Source organism: Mercurialis annua, linkage group LG2 (genome assembly GCF_937616625.2).
Source record: "Mercurialis annua linkage group LG2, ddMerAnnu1.2, whole genome shotgun sequence".
NCBI classification, from domain to species: Eukaryota; Viridiplantae; Streptophyta; class Magnoliopsida; order Malpighiales; family Euphorbiaceae; genus Mercurialis; species Mercurialis annua.
This window is the reverse complement of record NC_065571.1, coordinates 7,635,856-7,659,109: the sequence shown is the minus strand read 5'-3', so window position 1 is coordinate 7,659,109 and position 23,254 is coordinate 7,635,856. Positions and strand designations below refer to the sequence as shown.

General features: G+C 32.3%; 1 protein-coding gene and 1 pseudogene across 4 annotated transcripts; both read left to right on the top strand.

Annotated features, from left to right (window-relative positions):
* The first annotated feature begins 6,356 nt into the window (after positions 1–6,356).
* Positions 6,357–14,021, top strand: LOC126670280 (ABC transporter C family member 3-like). Of its 4 annotated transcripts, XR_007638704.2 has the most exons (11): positions 6,362–8,867; positions 9,026–9,112; positions 9,202–9,852; positions 9,995–10,159; positions 10,278–10,569; positions 11,609–11,823; positions 11,920–12,225; positions 12,348–12,411; positions 12,767–13,006; positions 13,090–13,282; positions 13,767–14,021. XR_007638704.2 is itself a non-coding variant. In XM_050363972.2 (10 exons), exons 1-10 carry the CDS (start codon positions 6,540–6,542, stop codon positions 13,197–13,199), a joined length of 4,458 nt encoding a protein of 1,485 aa, XP_050219929.1. In that variant the 5' UTR covers positions 6,362–6,539; the 3' UTR covers positions 13,200–13,683. The 4 variants fall into 4 exon arrangements, 3 of the variants coding, with proteins under 3 accessions (XP_050219931.1, XP_050219930.1, XP_050219929.1); XM_050363972.2 differs by lacking the exon at positions 13,767–14,021 and having other exon boundaries at positions 13,090–13,683; XM_050363973.2 differs by lacking the exons at positions 13,090–13,282; positions 13,767–14,021 and having other exon boundaries at positions 6,360–8,867; positions 12,727–12,859.
* Positions 13,192–21,380, top strand: LOC126670281 (ABC transporter C family member 3-like; annotated as a pseudogene).
* Positions 21,381–23,254: the final 1,874 nt, after the last annotated feature.

Genomic DNA, 23,254 nt, shown 5'->3' with positions numbered 1-23,254 from the left:
AAAAAAAACAAATTGGTTCAGTTTAAACCAACCAGTAACTACTAACCCCCTCCTATTTGTGATTAAAAAAAAAACAATATGCCATTTTATATTTGGTCATATCTCATTACAAGCGTTGTTGACTATTCTTTAATTTCTTGCCCTCCAAAAAAAGAATATGTTAATGTTTAAAAAATACTAGCTATAGAGACTTGAAAATTGAAGAACATGTACATTTTCTGAGTCTCATTACAAACATAACAATATTTATAGTTACATTATTCAAGTAAAGATTTGCAGGCGTGCATTAGAGATTTGAATATTAATTTCAGGCTTAAATGCACAAAATATCACCAACTTTCGCGTGTTTTTGGTGTTTAATATAATTTTTTAATTTTGACATTATTCAACACGAACTTTCTAATTTTTTGCATTAAGACCATGTATGTGTTTCTTTTAAAAAATAGTGTCACTTTATTTGCAAAACGGTGCCGTTTTACATCCAAAATAGTGCATGTGTCTTTAATTGCAAAATTTTAAAAGTTCACGTACCTTTTTGCCAAAATTAAAAAATTATGTTAAAAACCGAAAACACGCGAAAGTTGGTAATTTTTGGTGCATTTTATCATGTTGAATACATTTATAGTCTCAACCTTTACTTACAAAAAAAAATACTCCTCGGTACAGTAATATTAAACATATCGCCGTGTTTACAATACATTAAAAGTTAAAAAAATATTAATATGTTTTTAAAAAAGTTATTGTACATATTTCATATATAATATATAAACTAATTTTAGAGAATATTTTAGAACTAAAAATTAAAGTTTCCATTTCTAATAGTTGGAGATTTTAACGACATAATTATATAAAATTGATTTATTAAAATATTAAAAGTTCAAATTGGTTCAATACTAGAAATTGAAGAAAAATTGAAATACAAATAAGAATTGAAATACTAATAATAAAAATAAATTATTTTGTATATCGTTTAGTTGAGTATAAAATGAAATCGGAATCTATGATAAAATATGATAAGTGATTCCACTAATTAATTTTATTCCTAGTTCTGTATAGTTTTTTTAATTAAATATACAAAATTATATTATTTTAGTGTTCATTTTTAGTATAATTTTTAGATAGATAAATGTTTTTTTTACAGTAAGAGCAAAAAAATTTCATTTTAGTTGTTGGACTAGCGGTTAAACGTGTCGTGTAAATGTCTACTTTTATATAGAATTTACAATTCGTGTCACCGTGTCATAAACGTGTTGTGTATCAATTTCAAAATAAGTAGACTTTTCTAGTTCAAATACGATAAAAACTAACTGTATCAAAATGTCAAAACAAAACACGACACGTTTAACGGGTTAACATGAGTCGAATTATTTAACCCACTTATTAAAATATGTCATAATAGATCACATATTTAACCTCTTTAATATTCTAATTAATAACATATTTGATACATTTAACACATTTTCTTAATCAAAAAATAAACCTTAATTATATATATATATATATATATATATATATATATATATATATATATATATATATATATATATATATATATATAATTAGAGAAAAGAGAGCGTTTGTAGGATGAATTGAACACGACCTTAGCAGTTTGTTGCCAATCGCTTATATCATTTGAGTTATAATTTATTAGTAATTATGTACGTATTATACGAGTATATTGGTCACGTACAATAAATTGATACGTTTATGATCCGAAATCGTATAAATTCAATCTAAATCCATTTAATTTTGTGTCGATTTATGTCGTGTAACTAGTTGTGTTGGAAATTGCGAGCCTTACCTTTATAAAAGTAAATATCGACAAAATTGATTAACTTTGTCAACAAAAGATACTTTACAGCTATAAGATTAGAACTTATGTATAACATTATTATAAACTAAAATTTAGGTACTTTTATGGAAAAAATAAATAAATTTAAGTATCATAATTGAAAATTTCTTAGTTTCTTGCAGTGCAAGGACGTTTTGTCCAAATGGCTAATTAACTCGCATGGTGGCTTCACTCCACTTTCGTCCGATCTTTACTTTGTCGATTTGCATATTATTTGATTGGACCGTAATCACCAAGAGAAGAAGACTTTCTCCATCCCATATTTTTCTTCGAATAAAGGTTAATTTATTTCTTAATAATATCCATGAGTACAACTTATAACAAACAAGTGATTTTTTTTGACAAATACTAAAAGAATTGGCTTCCCTCAAATTCAAATTCTCTCAATTTTTCTCAAGTCCACTTAGACGTTTGGCACCTAAATGGTAAACCATTACTCAGATCTGATGGAACTTGTCTCTTTTGGATCAAATATTTAACAAACGATCGTTAAACCATTCATAAACCAATAGTTTACACGCAATCCATTAATAATTTAAAATAAAATAAAAACAAAGGTCTACAACAACAAACAAAGTCTATAATTGTTACTAGCATTAAACCAAAAAATAAATAAAATGAACCATTCACCATAATCATAAACAAAAAAAAAAGCAGTTAATTAACGTTTAGTAAACTATTAAAATACCTAAGTAAATCATTGGTAAAACTAAGGAATAATATAATTGATTAGCTCCTGTCTAAGATTAGCCAAAACTACAAACAACAAATGCCATAATTAGCACCTAATAACGACCATATCTACCCACTCCGCACCATCCGTTGGGAGCTTTGTAAAAGTTGATGGATCATCGGTTAATTTAGTTAGGGATTCAACCATAATATTAGGATCCAAATTGTTGTTATCGATAGATGATTCCAATCGAGGCTCAGTTAAAATTTTGATTACTGAATCCAAATCATCACTATCCACCACCATAAGAATCAGTGCCCGTTCCCACGATTCACGACTGCTGCAAATCTTTTAAGGACAACGCCTTTAGGATCCTTCCCAACCTCAGCGATGGGGGTGGCCTCAATAGCAGATCCTACGACCTTCCTTTTTCTTCGTCCATGAAAGCCTCTGAACTCCCCATCTCCGGCAGTTTGAAACCCACATCAGTATCTCCTTTTTTAGATCCGACAACCGCTGCTCCAAAAATTAACACGAAAATTGCTTCTTCGATCCACTAGTGGTTCCCCACACAACTTCTAAGGTAGCTGTTCTTCAAACCATGATGAGGTTTTGGTATGGTCCGTAATTTGGTATTATTCAGCGGTAAAAGGATTTTAAATTCTCTATACAGTATGATAATTTTTTAGTGCTTGATCGTGAATGAAAGAATTAATTTTTTTAATGGATTAAAGAGAGTTTAAAGGTCGGGAACATGAACACAAGGGTTTAAAATGGTTCAAATCATAAATTTATTTTACTCCACTATTCAATCAAAAATTGAAATTTAGAATCCACTAAATGAGATTTATAAGAAGTTTTCTAAGTTAATTTCAAAGTTAGTGCTTTACACTTACTATGATATTTTCCAAATCTAAATATCTTACTTATAAGGGTTGAGTTTTTTAAAAACTAAACTCTAACTTAAAATGATTAAGATTTACAAGCTTACTCCAAAATACAACAAATAAAAGTAATTTAAAGTTGAGAGTAATCTGTTGTTTCAATGTTTGTAAATTATTAACCTTAAAATAATGCTAATGGGTTAATATTTAGGGTTAAATACACAAAAAATTATCAACTTTCGCGTGTTTTTGGTATTTAACACGAACTTTTAATTTTGACATATAAATAGATGATCTATCTAATTTTTGTATATAAAACCACATTTGTATCTTTTAAAAACGGTGTCGTTTTAGGTCAAAAATGTTATCAGTGTTATCCATTTTTATTTAACTAGATTTGTTCATTTTTACACTGCTAACTTTTCTTTTTGACATAAAAATAATTTTGTATTAATATCAAACAATTATATGTATAAGAATTTAGAATTTAAAAAGAATAATAACTGTTTCTAATAAGCTAACATAAAACAAGATGTAAAAATTTGTTCGCATGTCATTTTATAAAATGAAAATAAAAATTATGTAAATGCTAATCATAACAAAAATTTAATCCTTAACTGTCTACAAAAAACTCACCAATCCTTTATAAAAAAAAGCGACAGACAAACTTTTAATAGAGAAATGAAATTTTTTTTTTATAAATAAAGACAACCATCATAATACTTTTTTTATTAAAAAAAACTAATATGATTTCATCTTCAATTTTAAAATATTTTGATCTATTCTTGATTTACATATATATATATAGAAATTAAAGTGCTTCGTTAATAAATTTAACCAACGAAAACAAAAAAATAAAAAAAATCAGCTATTTATTTTATTTTATGAAAAAAAACCATAATAAAAAGGGAAAAAAAAAGCTTACCATTAATAGTAAAATAAAATTATGGAGGACAAATAAAGCGAAAAATAAAAAATAACTCCGGACAGCTAGAGTTTTTTTTAAGAATTATTTTCTAAATATCTATTTTTGGCAAAATATTTACACCATTTTTGCCCATCTTTTCCTCTTATCCAAGGCTACCTAATTCGCCAACTTATTTACCAAAATACCCACTATATAAAGAAGTCTTATCTCATTTTACGTTAAACTTTTTCATAACCACTTTTTTTTCTCTCTTCTCTCTCAAAGTTCTTTATTCTTTTCTTCTTCTTTTTCATTTAATTTTCAGTTTATCTCCTCCGTTTACTTTTTTGTTCGTCTTTTCCGTTTGTCTTTCCGGTCGCGCTTCCGTTCGTCTACTTCCGATGGATTTCTCGTCGTTTCCGGTCGTTTTTCTGTTCGTCTTTTCCGTTCGCACTAGTTCGTTCGTCTATTCCGTTCGCGCTATGGATTTCTCAACTCGTTTTTAAATTTATGTAATTTTTAGGTTTTTGTAATGATTTAAATATTTTGTAAATAAATTATTGTAGATCTATAATTTTTTGTTTATAAAATTCTTCTATTATTCATATAATTATCTATTTTGTCTTCTCTTATTCATAGATTTGTTTATTGCTACTGATTTTGTAAAGAAAAAATTGATTTATGGTGCATTTGTAGTACTTTATAATATCTTTACGTTTTAGTGTATTTTTGGTGTATTTATAGTGTATTTCTACCGTTTTTAGTATATTTATGGTGCATTTACATTGTTTATGGTGTATTTGCAGTGTTTAAGGTGTATTTGCAGTGTTTATGATTTATTTGCAGTGTTTCATGGTATAAACCACAAAAAACACTACAAAATGCCATAAATACACTACTTATACACTACTTATACACTAATTTTACACTATATAAACACCATAAAAACACTATATATACACTACTGTTACACTATAAAAAATAAATAAAAAAATTATTTTTTTTTATAAAAAATAAAAATTAACACTATATATACACTATATAAAAAACTGCGGGTCGGTTTGATCAGTTCGGTCGACCGAACCGAAAAAACCAAAAACCGAAATTGAAAACCGAAAAAGGTATTTTTGAAATTAAAAAGAAAAAAAGATATTTTTTGTAAAGGCTTATTCCCTTAAAATCCCCCACCTTTTACCCCCAATTCGTTTGCACCCTCACGTTGTAAAACCACCAAATATACCCAAATTACGACCTTTCACTTTCAATTGTACCCTTAAGCATTAAATTGACCTCTTTTCACTTGAAAAATATTCAAATCAATACTTTAAATTTTAGCATATATTTTAAAATAGGACTTAATATTTTATTTAAAACAAAAATAAACCTATTTTTTCAAGTGAAAAGAGATCAATTTAATGCTTGAGGGTGCAATTGAAAGTGAAAGGTCGTAATTTGGGTATATTTGGTGGTTTTGCAACGTGAGGGTGCAAACGAATTGGGGATAAAAGGTGAGGGTTTTTTAAGGGAATAAGCCTTTTGTAAATAAAAAAATTCAGAAAAGAAAAGTCAAAACTTGCAATATAAAGTTATAATTAAAATGCCGAAACATGTATTTTGGGAAATTACCACTTTTTTTAGGCTTAATTGCTTAAAAAATCACAAACTTTAGCGTGTTTTGCAAATTTAACATAAACTTTCAATTTGGGCAAATTAATAGCAATTTTAGCACCGATCAATTTTTTGTGAAAAAAAATGCTAATGTGTACACCGGAATAACCACTATTCCGGCGTCCACATCAGCATTTTTCTCTATTTTATTGAAGGAAAATTGATCGGTGCTAAAATTGCAAAAAATCAAAAGTTTGTGTATTAATTTACCAAAATTGAAAGTTTATGTTAAATTTGCAAAACACGGTAAAGTTTATAATTTTTTACGCCATTAAGCCGTTTTTTTTATGTAAAGGAAAGATTTTATTTAGTTATGAGTACCTCATAAGAGATCACATTTTTCATTGAAATCTTTAGGCTGCTGACTTATGATCGATTTGTGTGGCCTGTATGTATATAAACCAAAGAAGAAGAACAAATACTCATGTACGTCTTCATTATTGCTCAATCAAATACATTATGGCAACAGATATAAAATCACAAGATATAAAATCACAAGATATAAAATCTAACATTTCACTCAACTTCTAAACCTCCAAAAAAACCTCCTCAAGAATGGAACTCGGTAATGTTTTAACAGGTACTCTTGTTATTCTTAAACCCATTTTTCTTCGTGGGGTTTCTGCTTCATTGCACTTACTTTTAATTCTCGTATTATTGGTATTCTTTGTGTATAACAAACTCAGAGTCAGCAGTACTGAAGGTTCCAAAGAGAAGTATACTAGGGTCTTGTGGTTTAAACTGACCGTGTTCTGTTGCTTGAGTGTTTCACTTCTTAATCTTGTGTTATGTCTGTTGAGTTACTTTTACTGGTATACAAATCGTTGGTCTGATGATGAACTGGTAACCCTTTTGGATTTTGCTCTTAGAACACTCTCTTGGGCTGCACTTTCTTTCTATTTGCACACTCAGTTTTTAAATTCAGCTCGAATTAAGTTCCCATTTTTGTTGAGAGTTTGGTGGGGATTTTATTTTTTCATTTCTTGTTATGGTCTTGTAGTGGATGTTCTTCTTTATGGAAAACATTTGCCTTCTCAAGTTCAGTATGTAGTTTGGGATGGTTTCTCTGTCTTTACTGGTTTGTTTCTGTGTTATGTTGGTTTCTTGAGAATTAGGAGTGAAGATACTCTATTGGAGGAACCCCTTTTGAATGGTAATTCAATTGATTTAGAGGTAACTAAGTTAAGAGGGAGTGATTCTGTCACTCCTTATTCATATGCTAGTCTTTTTAGTATTCTTACATTTTCTTGGGTTGGTTCTCTAATTTCTGATGGCAATAAGAAAGCTTTAGACCTTGAGGATGTTCCTCAACTTGATAGTGGGAATAGTGTAGTTGGTGCATTTACGGTGTTTAGGAATCGACTCGAGTTAGGTAGCGGTGATGGTGGAGTTACGACATTAAAGCTTGTGAAGGCATTGTTCTTTTCAGCCCGGAAAGAAATATTATGGACAGCCTTTCTTGCAGTACTATGCACAACTGCTTCTTATGTTGGTCCATACCTTATAGATTCATTTGTTCAGTGTCTAAATGGACAAGGAACATTCAAAAATCAGGGCTATGTTTTAGCTTCTGCCTTCCTGGTTGGAAAGCTTGTAGAATGTCTTTCGAAAAGGCATTGGTACTTTATGTTGCAGCAAGTAGGAATTAGGATGTGTGCCATACTTGTGGCAATGATCTACAACAAAGGGTTGACACTTTCTTGCCAGTCGAAGCAGGGCCAGACTAGTGGGGAGATCATCAATATTATGACTGTTGATGTAGAGCGAATCCGTGAATTTAGCTGGTATATGCATGATCCTTGGCTAGTTATAATCCAAGTTGGTCTGGCCTTGTTCATTTTATATAAAAATCTTGGGCTCGCAGCTGTTGCTACTTTGCTTTCAACTATTGTTGTCATGTTATTGAACTATCCATTGGGAAGGCTAATGGAGAACTTTCAAGAAAGGTTGATGGAATCTAAAGATAAACGAATGAAAGCAACATCTGAGGTTTTAAGGAATATGAGAATTCTCAAGCTTCAGGCGTGGGAAATGAAGTTTTTGTCTAAGATTGTCAAGCTTCGGAAGACAGAAACAGGATGGTTGAGGAAATTTGTTTATACTTCAGCAATTGTAAGTTTTGTCTTCTGGGGTTCCCCTACTTTTGTATCTGTGGTCACATTTGGTTCTTGTATGCTTATGGGAATTCCCCTCGACTCGGGGAAGATATTATCTGCACTGGCTACATTCGGGATCCTTCAAAAGGCAATCTATAATCTTCCTGATACAGTTTCTATGATCGTTCAAACCAAGGTTTCCCTTGATAGAATTTCGTCTTTTCTTCGACTTGACGATTTACAGTCTAATGCTGTTGAGAGGTTAACAAGAGGCAGTTCTGATACAGCAATTGAGATAGCAGATGGCATTTTCTCTTGGGAATTATCAACTCCTAACCCGACATTGAAGGATATAAACTTGAAAGTATTCCATGGTATGCGAGTTGCGGTATGTGGTACAGCTGGTTCTGGCAAGTCGAGCTTACTTTCCTGCATCTTGGGCGAGGTACCTAAGATATCAGGGACACTTAAACTGTGCGGTTCAAAGGCCTATGTTGCACAGTCACCATGGATACAAAGTGGCAGAATTGAAGAGAATATTTTATTTGGTAAGGAAATGGACAGGGAAATGTATGAGAGAATTTTGGAGGATTGTTCCCTGAAGAAGGACCTTGAAATCCTGTCATTTGGCGACCAGACTATTATAGGTGAACGGGGCATCAATCTGAGTGGCGGACAAAAACAAAGAATACAAATTGCTCGAGCTCTCTACCAAGATGCTGATATCTATCTTTTTGATGATCCTTTTAGCGCTGTTGATGCACATACTGGATCTCATTTATTTAAGGCGAGTCAATTTGTATTTCTCAATATCATTTGTTGAATGTTTTGGTTATCTCATTTATTTAACTTGTGTTCAGATAATTTAATTTAAATTACAACTTGTTTTATGTATAGCAGAAAACCTGATGTTTCTCTTAAGCTGATTTGTTTGATCATTGATAGGAAGTTTTGCTAGGCTTCTTGAGTTCGAAAACGGTTATTTTTGTTACTCATCAGGTTGAGTTCTTACCTGCAGCTGATCTAATATTGGTGAGAGTACATTTCTTTTCTTTTGTGCTTTTTGGAATTTATTATCTCGACTATCGAATCAATGCATTTATTTTGTATGCTCGGGTTAGGTCATGAAAGAAGGAAGGATTACACAAGCTGGAAAGTATAACGACATTCTCAGTTCGGGCTCTGATTTTATGGAACTTGTAGGTGCACATGAGTCAGCTTTATCAGGTCTTAAATCAAATCAAGTAGGACCAGATTCTGAAAATATAAGTACCAAAAAAGATGGTGATGGCACGAGTAGTACCAACGAGGTTTCCTTGAAAGAAGGAAACAAGGATATAAAAGATAGTAAAGCTGACGAGATAGCTGATCCAAAGGCACAGCTTGTTCAAGAAGAAGAAAGACAAAAAGGTCGAGTTGGATATCTGGTCTACTGGAAATATCTTACCATGGCATATGGAGGAGCTCTGGTGCCCTTTATTTTGGTGGCGCAGATTCTTTTTCAGGTTCTTCAAATTGGTAGCAACTACTGGATGACTTGGGCTACTCCTGTATCAGTGGATGTGAAACCTCTTGTGAGCGGATCCACACTAATACTCGTTTATGTAGCTTTGGCAATTGGAAGTTCATTTTGCATCCTCATTCGTTCCACTCTTCTTGTAACAGCAGGGTATAAGACAGCAACTCTGCTGTTCGATAAAATGCATTTGTGCATTTTCCGAGCACCTATGTCCTTCTTTGATGCAACTCCAAGTGGACGGATTCTGAACAGAGTAAGTTTACGTCTTTTTTATGCTCTTCCTTGTGTCTATTAATATTTTCATTGCCTGTGGTTTTATGTTTTTTCTTCTTTATTCCCGTGAGAGATAATCTGAACCTCATTCTCTCTTAGTGGATCTATTTTTACTCTGATAGGCTTCTACGGACCAAAGTGAAGTTGACATGCAGATTCCAAATCAAGTCGGGTTAGTTGCATTCTCAATGATCCAGCTACTGGGAATCGTGGCAGTAATGTCTCAAGTAGCATGGCAAGTGTTTATTGTTTTTATTCCTGTGATCGCTGCCTGCATCTGGTACCAGGTAATCTTTCAGATCTTCAAACACTTGTATTCTTGAAACAATGCTTCACCACATGCTTCACAATTGTACATCATTAACTCTTTTTTCGCTTCTTCGCAATTGTTCTTTTGTTATGCAGCGATACTACATTGCTTCTGCAAGAGAACTTTCACGGCTGATTGGAGTTTGCAAAGCCCCTGTCATCCAGCATTTTGCTGAAAGTATATCAGGAGCGACAACTATCAGGAGCTTTGATCATGAACAACGATTCCAGGAAATAATCATGAAGCTGACAGATGCACATTCTCGGCCCAAGTTTCATAGTGCTGCTGCAATGGAATGGCTTTGCTTCCGCCTGGATATGTTCTCTGCTATTATGTTTGCCTTCTCTTTGTTTTTCTTAATCTCCTTTCCGGAAGGAATTGATCCAGGTTAGTTGTTCCTGTCCTGACCCATACTCCAACTTATGTTTTTGTTAGAAATAATAGATAATGGCTGCAAGCAGTTTGCTTCACATGAATCTAAAGCTACACGTATTGTTAATGCACATGTACATACATAGCTAATTTTATTGAAGAATTTAAAGTTTTGAGATTAAATTTTTATTGTACTTTAAAACAAATTAATGATTTGGTATTAAATTAATATATATATACACACACACATATATAGGCTAAATATTGAGTATCATTTAACTCTGATACTTATTCTTAAGGCTGCTACGTTATGAAAAAATATTAGAGCTACTCTATGATTAATCTTTATATGGAACTCTGTAGGTTTCCTTAATCTGCCAATGTCATGGTATGGAAATATCAAATATTGATCGAGAGTTAGTTATGGATCTTCTTTCTAATTTAGGATCAGTGGAGAATGTGGAATTATTTTATCAAGAAAGATCTTTTATCGAAATTAAATTTAAATCGATAATTTCCTTCATGGCTTCATCCAATTTTGTTGACAATCTATCTAGCTTTTAAGCTATAAATAATTTGAATTTAGCTATAAATTTGCTGATCTTCTTGTAAGTAATATGCTAGACCTGCTTCATTATTCTTCAAATGATTGAGTCTGATTGAACATGACAGTTCTTATTTTCTGAATCTACTTCTGTCCTAACAATATGAAATGTAGTTTAAATTTTTCACAATGATTTTAGTTTTTTTTTTTTTTTGATAAGAACAGTGATTTTAGTTAGTTTGTAAGAATAATGTAGATTTATTTAACAAGATCAACGGATAGAATTCTAATCTTTAGTCAAACAACAAGAATTTATTCTCTAACTTGGCAATACCATGAATATTCAAAATTGGAATCGAGTTTTTAGTTGCATAAGAAAGTAGGCTTAATTTTTTTGTCTAGTAAGCTGCCATTAATGATTTATTCCTGTCGTGGACGATAGCTATCTCCTTTTTGCTGTTGTTTGTAAGACTAAAACAAGCCTGTGCTTATTCTTTTTACATTTTATAGCCATTGCTGGTTTAGCTGTGATATATGGACTGAACCTGAACACTTTACAAGCTGTGGTCATATTGCATATCTGCAAAGCAGAGAATTCAATCATATCAGTAGAAAGAATACATCAATACATGTCTATTCCTAATGAGCCTCCTCTTGTAATCGAAGAAAATAGGCCAGACCGTTCTTGGCCAGCACATGGTGAAGTTGATATTGATCATCTGCAGGTAGTTTACTTGTTTTGCTCGACTCACAGCTCCAGTTTTTTTCTTTCTTACTGGCATACGTGAGATTGATGACAATGACAATATGACATGATGCAGGTCCGGTATGCCCCTCACATGCCGCTTGTGTTGCAAGGTCTGACTTGCACTTTCCGAGGAGGCAACAAAACTGGTATAGTAGGAAGAACAGGCAGTGGGAAATCGACCCTCATACAAACTCTTTTCCGCATTGTCGATCCTGCAGTTGGTCAGATCATGATTGACGACATCAATATAGCATCAATTGGTTTGCACGATTTGCGGTCAAGAATTAGCATTATTCCTCAGGATCCCACCATGTTTGAAGGGACTGTACGGAGTAACCTGGACCCTCTTGAAGAATACACAGACAAGCAAATCTGGGAGGTCTGTCTCTGTCGTCTTTGTTCTGTTTATTGATAGAATTATCCTTTCACTTGAAATGGAGCGTTTTTAGGATTGTTAATTTCATTGAAGGTGCATACTAACATATATTTTAACGGTTCCAGGCTCTTGATAAGTGTCAACTTGGAGATGAAGTTAGAAAGAAGGAGAAAAAGCTAGACTCCACTGGTTTGTTTTTCCACTCTTGTTTTATAGTTCAAATCAAATTAAAAATGTACTCTTTCTTTTTTCTCTCAAAACCGAGCATAATTTTTGTATGTAACTTTGTTCAATCTGAACCAAATCAAATCAGTCGGTCCATTTGATTCTCAATTTCGGTTTAAATTTAAACTGAACTGAAAATCTTTTACGTCCAAAACTGAGCTAAACAACCAATTTTTTTTATATTGTCAAACTAAACCAAACTGAATTTGTCGGTTCAGTTTGGCTCAGTTTTTGCCTATCCCTAGTTGTATGCAAATTTTAACACTTTATGGCATATAGTTCATGGTATGAACTATGAACAATGATCCTGTTGCTGCAGTGGCTGAAAATGGAGATAACTGGAGTATGGGTCAGAGGCAACTAGTATGCCTCGGACGAGTACTACTGAAGAAGAGTAAGGTCTTAGTCCTTGATGAAGCTACAGCTTCAGTTGATACAGCTACAGACAGTTTAATTCAGCAAACCATTAAGCAACATTTCACCAACTGTACTGTTATAACCATCGCCCATCGAATAACTTCTGTTCTTGACAGCGACATGGTTCTGCTTTTAAGTCACGGTGAGGGTGTTATTTAAATCCAGTAGTACCTTAGCAAATGTTATTGATATGCAATTTTCTTGATATTTATAACCGTGATGCAGGGCTCATTGACGAATACGACTCTCCCACAAGATTACTAGAAAATAAGTCATCATCATTTTCGCAACTTGTAGCAGAATACACCGCTAGGTCAAATACCAGTTTTGACTAGTTAAACGAATTGAAAGAGAAACCTTCATAAACCAGACAATTCGCCGGGATAAGTTTCTTGATGAGGACGATAACATCAATAAGGTAACTAAGTTACCAGTTGCAGTCAGTTGTAGTGTATGTTAATGATGTAAAATTTTGAAATGGACTAAGAATTGAAGCTTAGCTAATTAAATGGCGATCTATGTTTCCTTTGAGCTTCCTTGAACCACACATTTTTTTAAGGTTTAACACTCTAATAAGTAATTAAAGAACCAAAGGGTTTTTAAAGATTTATCTGGTTCAATAATTTTTGATATTTAAGGTTTCTCCGGTTCAAAAGGTTGAATTATATTTTCCTGAGTTTTAAAAAAGCACCAAAACAGATTGGTGGATCTCTTTGCAGTCGAATCGGTTGAACTATCCAGTTCGATTTAATTGTTAAAACACTGGTTGTAATTACCCTGTGCTTTTGGCATTACAATAATTGAAGTTATTTTCGTAAACTTGTGTTATTGGGTATTTGACCTTTTTACTGTCATGGTATTGCATTAATATAAATTTGTCATTTTATTTGGTGGATGTGCAGATTTTTTTGAAATCAATAAGAAACATGGCTGCAATTGGTAGCATCTTCTTTTATTGATTAGGCACAAACATTACACGTACTTTTGTCATTTGTATTGCTTGTCTTGTTTGTCTATAACATATTTTGTGCGGGAGGTAATAGCGATGATTCAAAAGAGCGGTTGCATATTAACAAGAGGCTCTTGTGCTATAAACAAACTGTGTTACGTTGTTTGACTGTTTCAGTGTTTAATCTTGTTTTGTGTTTGTTGAGTTACTTTTATTGGTACTATTCTGACAATGAACTGGTTAGCCTTCTAGATTCATTGCTTAGAACACTATCTTGGGGAGCTTTTTATTTACACATCCAATTTTGTAATTCAACTAAAACCAAGTTCCCAATTTTATTGAGAGTTTTCTGGGGATTTTATATTATAATTTCATGTTATTGTCTTGTTGCAGACCTTGTTTCTTATGGAAAACAATTGTCCGCAGAGGTTCAGTATTTGGTAATGGATGCAATCTCTGTGATCAATGCTTTGTTTCTCTGTTATGTCGGGTTCTTGAAAACCAATAGTGAAGATACCATTCTCAAAGAACCTCTCTTGGATGGTAATTCAATTGATAATGTAGAGTCAACTAAGTCAATAGGAAGTAACACTATAACTCCTTATTCAAATGCTGGTCTTTTTAGTACTCTAACCTTCTCTTGGATAAGTTCTCTAATTGCCGATGGCAACAAGAGAACTTTAGACCTTGAGGATGTCCCTCAACTTTACGGCGGGGATAGTGTTTTGGCAGGATATCCTGTCTTCTGCAGTAGGCTTAAGTCAGATAGTGTTGCTTCTAGAGATGTTACCACAGTTATGCTCGTGAAGGCATTGTTCCTCTCAGCTTGGAAAGAAATTATGCTGACTTTCTTTCTTGCACTAGTGTATGTATCAGCTTCTTTTGTCGGTCCATACCTTATAAATTCATTTGTCCAATGCCTGAATGGGCAAGGAGAGTTTAAACAGCAGGGATATCTTTTGGTTACTGCCTTTTTGGTCGGAAAGCTTTTAGCTTGCTTGTCTGAGATACACTGGTATTTTCAGTTGAGAGCAATGGGTATTAGGATACATGCAGTACTTGTGACGATGATTTACTGCAAGTGTATGACACTTTCATGCCAGTCGAAACAGGGAAACACTAGTGGGGAGATCATCAATTTATTATCCCTTGATGCAAAGCGTATTAGTGATTATACCTTGAGCATGCTTGATCCATGGCTAGTCATCTTCCAAGTTGGTTTGGCCTTGTTCATATTTTACAAAACTCTTGGGCTTGCATCGCTTGCTACTTTTATGGCAATCATTACTTTCATGTCTCTGAACTACCCATTAGGAAGACTCCAGAAAATCTTTCAGCAGAAGTTGATGAAGTCTAAAGATGAAAGAATGAAAACAACATCTGAAATCTTAAGGAACATGAGAATTCTCAAGCTTCAGGCATGGGAGATGAAGTTTTTGTCCAAGATTGTTGAGTGCGAGAGATAGAAACAGGATGGTTGAAAAAATTTGTTTACACTTCATCAGTAGTTAGTTTTTTCTCCTCTGCTGCTCCAATTTTTGTGTCTGTGATTACCTTCGCTACATGTATGTTTATAGGAATCTCATTTGAGTCGGGAAAGGTCTTATCTGCTCTAGCAACATTCGAGATTCTTAAAGAACCAATTTGTAAGCTTCCTGAAACAGTTTCTATGATGGTTCAGACCAAGGTTTCCCTTGATAGAATTGCATCTTTTCTTCAATTTGATGACTTAAAATCTGATATCATAGAGAAAATTCCAAAGGGTAGTTCAGATACAGCAATTGAGATACTAGATGGTAATTTCTCTTGGGATTTGTCTGCCCCTATCCCTACATTAAAAGACATAAATTTCAATGCATTTCATGGTATGAGCGTCGCTGTATGTGGTACAGTTGGTTCAGGCAAGTCGAGCTTACTTTCTTGCATTTTGGGAGAGGTCCCCAAAATCTCAGGGACAATTAAGCTGTGCGGTGTAAAGGCCTATGTTGCACAGATTCCATGGATACAGTGCTGCACCATTGAAGAGAACATACGGTTTGGTAAAGAGATGGATAGAGAACGGTATGACAGGATTCTGGGCGCCTGCTCGTTAAAAAAGCACCTGGAAATGCTGTCATATGGGGACCAAACTCTTATAGGCGAGAGGGGTATCAATCTGAGCGGTGGACAGAAACAGAGAGTACTTTTATTTTTTTTAATTTTTCACAAACTATCATTGTTTTTTTTATTTTTCACTACTTTTACTTTAAAATTTTGAATTTTTTTTATTATTTTCTTACTCTTAACTGTTAAATTCGCTTTGTATAAATAAAGTATAGCACTATATAAATAGCACAATAGTTGTCTCTACAAAATTAATCGAAATAGTTGATAGGAAAACAAATATAAAATTATGAAGCGTAAATTAGTTAAAAAATAAAGTGGAAATAGTGTTTACAAAATTAAATAATTATTTTACACAAATATTACATGACATATTAATTTTACAGAAAAATAATAATAGAATATGTCAAATTTAATTATATAACTATAATTATATATTTTTAGTAAATTCAACCCTTCTCTTTTCTTATTTTTTGTGTAAAATAGCAAATGAAGTACATTTGAAAAAAAAGGAACTTACAAAAGAAAAAAAGAAATATTTTATATAAATTAAAATATATATCTCACAAAACTAAAAAAATATTTAAATAATTATTGAATAAAATTTTATGACGACATTATATTGTTACTAGTTCATCTTTTTTTATTTATATATCATGTATATACATATTGGATACATCAATGATACATTATAGATACATCACATGATACGTTATAGATGTACCACTAATACATTGTAGATACATTACAGATACATCAATAATACATTACCGATACATTGATCGATTTTTAAACTAGTGAATCATTATAATTGTAGAGTAATTGTTGGTATATGGTTTACAATAATTGAAGATATAAGGAAATGCTTATCTGAGCGATAGTTAGAACTTTTTAGCATCACTTTTTTCTCGGCCATTTTATGAATTTATAAACTAAGTTTATTCAGTCGCACCTTAAAAAAATGAGATGTATATATGACGTATCTGAAATGTATTTTAGATATATTTGTGTTTTTCTATTTAATATATAAATTATACATATCAAAAAACAGTTCAAATGTATACATTTTAAATATATATTAATTAATTAAACGTATTTTGACATGTTTCTTACTTGTATTTGTTAGATAAATCTCTAATATTTAATTTTTATATATATATATATATATATATATATATATATATATATATATATATATATATATATATATATGGAACACATATTTTTTTAATATGATATATGTTATAAATACATTTCAGATACACGTCATATATTTTGATAGATATATCGGAAACAATAATGCTTAAAATATGTTAGAAATATCTTGTACATACATACAAGATACACATAATTTTTAAATGTTAGGCAACTGAGCTAAAAAAATGCAACCAAATTATAAAGATGTTTATATCGAGTAACAAATTAAAATGTTATTGATGCGTAAATTTTAATTAAAATATATCATACATGTAGTTTTAATTTAAAATATGTTATACATACACATTAAAGACACATTATCAATATATATATATGATAGTGTGTGTATGAATATATATATATATATATATATTCGTAATTAATAAAAGAACAAGGCACGCATCAAACATGTAGCAAGAACATTTTTTATGGATACTTTTTTTGTAACATAATTTATGTATTTTTAAAGTATGTGATACATGTATCTTTCAATTTAAAATATGCTATACATACACTTTATAGGGATATAAATAATAAATATAAATGGTATGTGTGTTTCGGTGTATATGTATACATATATATTTGTTTTAAAAATAAGAGAAAATGATAATTAAATATGTTTCTGATACATTACTGATAAATCGGGGGATACATAAATGATACATCTGAATAATTTTGACAAACTGACGCGTGACTGACGCAAGTTAGACGCGTTTTCTGCCGCGTTTTTGACCCATTCTGACGCGTTTTTGACTTTTTTTTTATTAGTTTATGTGTGCCATGTGTTGCATTCTCATTGAGAAGGTATTAAATGTAAAGTTTTAGCTTTTTTAAATGGTGATGTAATAATAGAGATGACTTAGCATTTTTGTAATATCGTTTCTTTTGTGTATAGTTTTGTTTTTTTTTTTGACAATCGAATAATCTTTCATAAATAATAAAGAGCAGTTACAGGTGTAAGAATTCAGAAAAGGTATAACCGTTTCTAATGACCTGACATGGAACAAGATATAAACCTTAATTCGCAGATCGCCTTACAAAACAAAATCAAAATTACATAACCGCTCTAACACAATAAGATCCAATCCTTTTCTGTCTAACAGAAGACTCACAAACTCTTCATAAAAAACAACAAATCTTTCATATAGAAAGAACAGCAAAACTTTCAAAAAAGAAAGACAATCGCTGTAAAATAGTTATCAAAAAAAAAAAAAAATTAATATAACCTATAACGATTTCATCTTCAATCTTGAAAGGGCTTGATCCATCTCTGATTTTTTTTATTTGTATATCTATTGAAATTGATGCGCCTCGTCGATAGATTTACCAACCAAAATGAAAAAGATGAAAAGGAGTCGGTCATTTATTTTATTCTAAAGTAATAAAAAAGAAATGGCTACCGCCAACGGCAAAAATAAACCATTGACGGCAGCCGAAGCGAAAAGCAAAGGAAAAACGCTTGACGGCTAGGGTTTTCTATTTGAGAGAGAGGGGAGAGGAAATAGAGAATGTTTTGTAGTTTTGTGTATAGTTTTGTTATTTACTCTTTTTCTTATTTAGAAAGCCCATTTTATCTTTTAAAGTAATGGGCCCAAAAGCTTCCCATTTTATAAAATTGAAGTCCAAAATTCTTTTTAGTACGTCAACAACTTTCTTCTTCTTCTTCCACTGTAAACCCTAAAACCTGCAATTCCAACAAAACAATGGCGCCGAATCTGACCATTTCTCCGGCGAATCAATTCGCGTTCCAAGTGTAATCAAATCGCCGGAGAACCGCGAATTGATACGTACGAACCAATACGCGGTACTAGGGGGTGGAGCGAATCTGGTAACTATGCTTTGTTCCAGCCTCATTTGCATCCTCCAGTTTGAAATACTGGTTCCATAAAAAAAAACTAAGGAGACTCTCACTCTTCCTCAAAGAAGTTTTGGTTCCAAATGTGAACCAAAATTGCTTTGAGTAAGTGTGAGAGTGTCCTTAATTGATGGAACCAAAAGAGGGAGGGTTAATATTCCAAAACTGGAGAAATATGCAAACCCAAGTGGAGGAATTTGAAGCAGAGTCTTTAGGCTCTTCAGTTAGGTCTGTATACATCTCCATCCCTTTTTTCTCTTCTTATGGTTCTTACAAGAGTCTTTAAAATCTTGTTTACATTTCATGGATATGTTTTCTTCTCTAATAGGCTTCTGCAGACCAAAGTGCACTTGATACTCAAATTCCAAATTTGCTCAAGGCAGTTGCATTCTCATTGATCCAGCTTCTGGGAATCATTGCAGTGATGTCTCGGGTGGCATGGCAAGTTTTTATTCCTATGATTGTAGCCTCCGTTTGGCATCAGGTATTCCTCACAATCTTCAAACACTTACTTTATTTACAATAAATAAAAGCGCGCTCACAATTTTGTTGCTTATGCAGCAATTTTACACCCCTTCTGCTAGAGAACTTTCACGATTGGTTGGACTTTGCAAATCTCCAATTATTCAACATTTAACTGAAACTATCTCAGGAACAACAATAATCAGGAGCTTTGATCATCAGTCAAGATTCCTAGAAACAATGGTGAAACTAGTGGATGCGTATTCTCGGCCCAAGTTCCATATTACTGCTGCAATACAATGGCTTCACATCCGGATAGATATGTTCTCAACTATTACTTTCGGCTTCTTTTTGTTCTTTGTGATCTCTTTTCCTGAAGAAATCAATCCAGGTTTGTTGTTTCTTTTTTCTTGTCTATTACTGGTTACAGTTCCGTTTCACTAATTTTGTAGCCTAACATACATCTATTCCTTGTTTTTCTTTAGCCATTGCTGGTTTAGCTGTGGCATATGGACTCAATCTAAGCTCGCTACAATCTTGGGTGATATGGAGTATCAGCGATCTGGAGGACAAAATTATATCAGTAGAGAGAATACTTCAATACATGTCTATTCCCAGTGAGCCTCCACTTGTAATTGCAGAAAACAAGCCAGACCATTCTTGGCCTTCACATGGAGAGGTTCTTATTGATAACCTGCAGGTAATTTGTTTTATTTATTTGGTTGTTTGACACTTGTTTCTTACAAGGTATAGATGTCATTAACGATAATGACATGAATGTAGGTTCGATATACCCCTCACTCGCCACTCGTGTTACAAGGTATTACATGTACTTTCCAAGGTGGGAAGAGAACTGGTATTGTTGGGAGAACAGGCAGTGGAAAGACTACTCTTGTACAAACTCTTTTCCGCATTGTTGATCCTGCAGCCGGCCAGATTGTGATTGATGGCATTAATATTTCATCGATTGGTTTGCATGATCTGCGGTCAAAACTTAGCATTATTCCTCAGGATCCCACCATGTTTGAAGGAACTATAAAGAGTAACCTGGACCCTCTTGAAGAGTTCACCCACGAACAAATCTGGGAGGTGGGTAGTTTCTTTTCCGTTCGCATTTGACATGCAATGCTTCTATGACTGTTAACTTCTATAAAAGGACCATGCTAACAAATTTTTTGATGGACTCAGGCTCTTGATAAATGCCAGCTTGGAGATGAAGTTAGGAAGAAGGAGAAAAAACTAGACTCTACAGGTTTTTTTGTTGTTGTTCTCTATTACAATAGTAAACTATGCAAATTTTAGACTCGATGATCATCCTGATTGTGCAGTAACTGAAAATGGAGAGAACTGGAGTATGGGTCAAAGGCAACTGGTGTGTCTTGGGCGCGTGCTACTCAAGAAGAGTAAGATCTTAGTCCTAGATGAAGCTACAGCCTCGGTCGATACAGCTACAGACAATTTAATTCAGCAAACCATTCGGCAACATTTCTCCGACTGTACTGATATAACCATTGCACATCGAATTACTTCTGTTCTCGACAGTGACATGGTTCTGCTTCTGGATCATGGTGAGCATATTACTGCAGAGAGTATCCGATCAAATTCTGTTTTTAACACATTGTTCTTGATGATTTATAATCATAATGCAGGGCTAATCAAAGAGTATGATTCTCCAACAAGATTATTAGAAAACAAGTCATCTGCATTTGCACAACTTGTAGCAGAATACACATCAAGGTCAAACACCAGTTTTGACAAGTTAAACGAATTGAATGAGAAACCTTCATAGACCAAGCAATTCGCCCGGATAAGTTTCTTGATGACCACGCAAACATCAATAGAGTAGCTAAGTTACCAGTTGCAGTAAATTGTAGTGTATGTTAATGCTGTAAAATTTTGTAATGGAAATTGCACTACAGATTATTTTTTAGTTCAAAAGGTTGGGTCTCAGCTACTTTTTGCATTATAAGTTTGACCAAAGGAAATTGCACTACAGGGGTGTTTGATGAAATTCCTAGCTGACACTGCCTTTTGCAATTCAACTTTTCCTTATGACAAACCTAAGTTGGAATGTCGTGGTCTTGGCAGTCCAAACAGTCCAGGAACTTCTGGCCCCTGTGTACATGAAAAGCCACAGTTTATTTTAGGTATTGGCAAAACAAATCTCAAAATTTCACTTTTGTAGCAATTTAATTCTAACGTTTAAAACGTTACAAAACAAATGCAAACCTTTCTTATTTTTGCAATTTGATACCAATGTTGGAATATGCGGAAAATAAATAGAATCGTTTTACACATATCTCTTGTTGATTACACAAGTGTGATCGAATTAAGTTTCAAGTATTTTCACAATGAAAATATCTATATCCACTACCTAATAATATACTCTTAATTGTGCATATTTTGAGGAAGATTTACTTATGATTCAAAAGTTAGTTTTATGCGTATCAATACACATATATATATATATATATATATATATATATATATATATATATATATATATATATATAACCCTTGATAAGGCGTTCTATTAATTTAAGCGAGGTTATTCGAAACATACTCATGTATGCAGCCGTTTAAAATTTGAGACTGGAGTTTTGACTAACGCAAAAATCTACCCGGCTCGAGTAGGGATTCATCTGAATGTGAAAGGTTTAAAGGTGCCATCTTATAGTTGGAATCCGTTAAGAAAACCTCATGTATCATGTACCAAAAAAACTACACATATATATAAACATATAATGAGTGTTTTATTAAAAGTTGCAGCACTTTTCCATGCAAAGCCAAATATATAATTGGGTTCGCGTCAATCCGTTATGGACGATCCGATCATTTATTAACAATCAGAAAACACTTGTAGTGTTTCTTTGACATTTGTTTTTTCTTTACCTTTAAGCAACAATTTGATACTGAGTAATTTATCATTTTATATTGTAAATATTCTCATTATTCCAATTAATCAATCCTACTTTCAATTAATCAAATAATTTCTATTCATAATTCTACTACATATATGAATAGCCGGCTCAATAAAAAGAAGAGATTATGCAACATAATTTTGTGATAATGATGGTGGGTTGTTGCAAAGACATAGAGGAGGAGAGGCTGAGAGAAAAATGTGCTCTCGGTCCCTTTCCTGGTTGTTGCGGATAGCTTTGTGATGGTTGTTGGTTGGTCTCCTCAGTGATTAAAAATTTTGATTTCTGTTTTTTTTATAAGCTTAATCATCCTTGTTAATTTTTTTTTTAAATTTCAAATTTTTATTCATCAATTTATTTTATTTTATTTTATGTTTTATTTTTTAATTTTAATTATATTTTTTTAGTTATGTCCTTCATATTTAACATACAATTTCAATTTTTAATACTGTTAAAAATATTAAATCTTATTTAGACTACTTGTCAAATATGAAAGATATATTTAAACTTTTTTATAAAATAAATAAAACCATAATTTAAATAAATGGATACAAATGTTATTAAAAATTGAAAAATAAAATAAACAATTTGAAAGATTGAAACAGTTTTGTCCATCATAACATACAATCTCAAGTTTCATTACTATTTAAAATATTAAAAACTTAACAAGAGTACATGTGAGGACATATTTGAATATTGTTAAAAGTAAAAAAAAAAAATAAGTTGAAAAGATGAGTATAAAAAATAATGAAAAATTTAAAAATTAAATAAAATTTAAAAATTTAAAAGCTTAAAATATAAATAAAACGGTCAAAAAAATAGACTACTTTTAGATAAATTAAACCTCTATTCTGTTTTGGGTTAGAGATGTCGATGAGAAATACTTGTGTGAACCTAATTCGC